Here is a 4,691-nt window from a genome sequence, read left to right on the forward strand (position 1 = left end):
TGAGTAACCGTGTGGGTGGGAATGGAGAAGTGAAAAGGTCGCAGGTTCTATGAGCCCCCGACTCTGTTCCTCTGGCCACCTGGCCCCAGGTTAGGGCGTACCCCGGGCGACCCGGAGGGGTGTGACTGCGAGCCCCCAGCGCGCGCGCCGGCGCCCACCCCCGCACCCTGCGCCCGCCTCCCGCCTCCCGCGCAGCCTGAGTGACCGCAGAGGCGGACCCGGCTGGGGAGGGGCAGAGCAGCGCGCGCTGAGCCGGAGAGGCGGGCGGGCTGCTGCCTCGCGTCCGCTTCTCCGTCCTCCCTCCTCCACTCCCTCCGCCCCTCCCCTGGCAGCCGCGCTGCCTGGGAACCCGGGAAGCCGCTGCTCCCAGCCGGCAGCCTGGGTGCGGGCGCCGGAACCAAGGCGGGGGTGGCGGGAGCGCGGAGACCACCCCCCCCGGGGCAAGGCGAGGGGGCCCTGGGCTGAGAGGGCAAAGCTGAGCGAGTGTTTGCGCGTGAGAGCGGGGGCTGCACGGTGCCCGGCGCGGACCCCTTCAGCCTCAGCCCAGGGCGCCGCATCCCCGGAGCCTCCCCGCCTGCGCCCCAGGCACGCGCGGCACAGCCATGAACACCAACGATGCTAAGGAGTATCTGGCCCGGAGGGAGATCCCTCTCCTTTTCGAGGTAAGGGGCTGAGGCTGGCAGAGGGGCGGAGGGTGAGGAAGGGCGGGAAGGGCGTTTGGGGGGTTTGGGGTGAGGAAGCCGCTCCCCGTCCCACGTTGCCGACGCGGGGCAGGGAAGTGAAGGGACCGACAAGCTCGCCCGCCCGCGCGCCCGCCCGGAGGTAGCCGCCTTTCCCGGGGACTGCCGGGGTCCTTGTCCCTAGGCTGGGCTCGGAAGCCCGCATTTCCCAGATCAAGTTCCAGTCTTCCAGCGGGTCTGGCAGCAGCCTGCAGCCCTCGGAAGTGGGCGCCCAGGTGGGCTCGGGCAGCGGCCGGCCGCGCTCTCGGGACGCGAGGATCAGGCCAGGTGGGCACGCTGGCGCCCACGTCGCTCTGGGTCTGGACACTGAGGGAAGGGGGTACTAGAGCCCTAACCCCTCCGCACACCTAGGGTCGGGGTCGGGGGTCCCCGCGGTGAAGGCAAAGTGTGGACGCCAGCAGCCCTCGCCGGGGACAGCTTGGAGGAGAGGGATGAAGATGCAGAAACAAATCCAAACCCATCGAGTGCAGCGCTACCTCCAGGGTGGCAGGCCGCCAGCGCTGCTCTGCGCTTTCGGTGAATGAACTCCTGAGCACGTTTTCCTGTCGCCTTGGGAGGGAGGGTTCTCTTTGTCGCCTGCCCCGCCAGCCCTCACCTAGAGAATGCGGATCGGAGAGGGATGGGGAGGCGGGCGTGTCTCCTGTTGCTCTGTCTTCACACCGCAACACGGCGGCATCTGCGTCTGGGGCCGGGCAGTGAGGGCACTTGGAGAATGTGGAAGAGGAGGCTTGAGGAACTACAGGAACCTTGGTTAGTTCTAAACCGCAGTCTCCGTCACGGATCGGGTGGCTTCCTTCTCTCCATATTTGAATTTTAAAATACTTGTTTAGGGTAAAAAAGAAAAAAGAATGGATCCGAGCCAAGCTCCATAGAGAGAACCCTGAAAGGAGAAATCCGTTCACTGTACACCTTACCCCTCTCCCCCTTTAAGATGATGACTATATAGACTGATAGAGTAAACTAATGGTCTTGAGTTGCCCTTTTTTTTCTGTTTGGAGGGGTTTCTCCTGTCAAAAGAAATTTTAAAAGACCACTTGGGAGAAGAATTTTGTCCCTATTTTTCCAAATTATCTTTAAAATTGGCTACCATCATTACAGATCTTCATTTTTTGTTCACCTCTGTAAGCCACCTTTTTTAAGGTTCATCTGAAGCCAAGATTTTCAGGCAAACCACCTGCTACTTAGCACAAGTCTGGTATGTGAAGCCCCAAATCTAGCAAGCGTGTTACTTGTGTTTGAAAATCATCAGGAGGTAATGTGTAAGGACAGGTCTTGGGGGTATGTAGGTTTCCTGCTAAGAGTTTTTCTTTTTCTTTTTTAATTTTCAAAAAGTAAATATGGAGATGAAGGTTTTTGTCATAAGTACTGCTACTGAGATCAATTTCATTCCTACACTTCCAAAAGAATCACTGCAGGAGAGCTACCTGTTTGTAAAATTCTGGTTAATAAGACATCTTTTTCTTATAAATAAATGTGGGTACTATTTTTCCTCCTTGGTGGAAAGTAGCCACAGAGAATTTTGACAGTTTGTTCCTGAAAATTTTCACTGTATCTGCAAATAAGTAATGGCAGGGTTTTGTGTTGTTGTTGTTTTGGTTTTTTTGTGGGTTTTTTTTTTTTTTTGGTTGTTCAGGTGTTATTCTTTTCATTCCTTGTCTTCTCTGCATGTGAATTGGACATCTTAAGATAATGCACACCCAGAAAAGGAAGTAACTCACTTAGGAGAAATGCGGTAGTACAGTGTACTTAAATGCAATCCTGGGCAATGGGAGAAGACTGCTTGCTGGTGACCTCCAAAGGCCTTCCAGTGAAAAGAACTGTGTTGGGCTCAGCAGTGAGTGAAGTAAAACACGGCACTTCTCCATGTGATGAGTGTAGACAGCAATACCAAATGCTCTAAGTTTCCAAAATGAATTTTTTGTCTCAAAACCACAATCCAGGTACACAGAATTTCTAGGTAACAAAGTTTAACAATTAGATATCTGTCAAACAATTAACTCAAAGAGACAGAATAATAATGTTTGCTGATTATCTTAGATCTGATCTGTGATGGTGGCTGGCTACTAAAAGAAAGGATTTAAATTATCCATAAATGAGTAGAACTCATCCCCGCCCCTCTTCTAAAAGCAATACCCTTAAGGGAATCAGTTTTGTTGAAAGAGGCTGGAAATGTATATTTTCAAGTAAAAACAAACAAACAAAAACCTTCATTGAGTAAGTTTATCCATTTTAGGTCATAATAAGGATAAAAAATAAAAGACAAAATCTTGAATGATTCATATTGTAGTTGGATTATGCATGGGGCACAGGTAATCTGGCATTTCTCTTCATCCCACATCATATTTTTGCAAGATGTGGAGAGCGGACTATATGGGCTTTTTAATCAGAAACATTGAGTTGGAATCCTGGGCCTAGACGTTTCTAGATGAGGAACCTTGATCAACTCATTAACCTTTCTGATCCACAATTTCCTATTCTATAAAGTGAGGATAATAATGCTGTATAGAAATGAGAGTATAGTGGGTAAGCTAATGCCTGCAGAGACACCGAGTAAGCATTGCCACAGTTAACCAAATTAACATGGGACATGAGAAAGTTAAACACAGCGCGCGTGTGTGTGTGTGTGTGTGTGTGTGTGTGTGTCACAGGTTTTGACACACAAGCTGGATGTGGATGCCCACGTTAGTTTTTTCCCCTCCGTCTGCACTCGAACTTTTTTGATTGAGCACTCTAGCCACACTATTTAGAGAAAATGTACGTAGTAAGAATTGCCTACCATTTTGAGCAAATTGCACCAGAATAATTTGAAAATAGAATACTGTACTTAGGAAAGATTTCAGCCTTTTAAAGGGTGGGTGTTTTAGGCATTAATAATGTACATTGGTTATCATAATCCCCAGTGCTTTTTCCATGAAATACTCTAATGGAAAATATTTTTCACACCAGTCTAGTTTCTAGGAGCCAACATTTCCAAAGTGGTGGCATTTTTAGAAATTAGTACATGCGACACATCAGACACTAGGAAAAGAAAAAAGCAATACAGGATCGTGCTTTTTCTCCCCCTCTGCAATCTCTGCTTATTATAGTGACTTATTATATATCAAATAACATTTTTTTGAGTCTCAGACTTCATGTTTTCAGTGAAGTGTTTCTCCTAATTAGAAAACTGTTCAATATGCACCTACTATGATCAGAGAATATGTTAGGGGCAGGAGATTGAAAAATAAACAAGACCAACACTGTGTTGTTGAAAGGCTTATAGTTTAAATAAGGAGACTAGCATGTACACTGATGATTTCAGTATAAACGACAGGTAAGTTTCCTTTTTCTGTGTACCTTCAGAACATAGAAGAAGAGCTCCATAAGCCAACCTGAGGGCTCAGGGGACATTATCTCATAATGATAATAATATTAACTAAAACTACCAACAACATTTATTGAGCCCTTACTATGTGCCAGGCACTTACTATGAATTTGACAAATATTTAGTTTTTAGTCCTTAAAGAACCCTCTGAGGTAGGTATTATTACTCCTATTTTATACAGGAAGAAACTGCAGTCTGGAGCCTTTAATAGAACTGTTCCATTTTAAGCTAGATAGTTGCCTTCATCATTTAAAAAGCCCAGAATGCTCAGCTGAAAACTAATTGGTCAAGAATTTAAGGAATTGTCTTAACCAGACAATAACTTCAACTCTTAAGTATTTATTAAAAGACAAATGCAAAGAACAAAAACAACCAGGAATTTAGAGATGGGGCATACACTATTTTAACAAAGGCGATTTTAAAACATTTTATTGTATTTCAGAGCCTTTTGAATGGACTGATGTGTTCTAAGCCTGAAGACCCAGTAGAGTACTTGGAAAGTTGTTTACAGAAAGTGAAGGAACTAGGCGGCTGTGACAAGGTGAAATGGGATACATTTGTCAGCCAGGAAAAGAAGCCTTTACCTC

The 4,691-nt window shown here is 47.3% G+C and overlaps 1 protein-coding gene across 1 annotated transcript in view; it reads left to right on the forward strand.

Annotated features, from left to right (window-relative positions):
- The first annotated feature begins 220 nt into the window (after positions 1-220).
- Positions 221-4,691, forward strand: part of AK5 (adenylate kinase 5) — a 207,756-nt gene continuing 203,285 nt past the window's right edge. The window contains exon 1 of the mRNA XM_006774690.2: positions 221-662. Coding sequence (XP_006774753.1) covers positions 603-662 — 60 coding nt within the window. The 5' untranslated portion in view covers positions 221-602. The remainder of the gene's footprint in view (positions 663-4,691) is intronic.

The sequence above is a fragment of the Myotis davidii genome, unplaced genomic scaffold (assembly GCF_000327345.1).
Source record: "Myotis davidii unplaced genomic scaffold, ASM32734v1 scaffold248, whole genome shotgun sequence".
Taxonomy (NCBI): Eukaryota; Metazoa; Chordata; class Mammalia; order Chiroptera; family Vespertilionidae; genus Myotis; species Myotis davidii.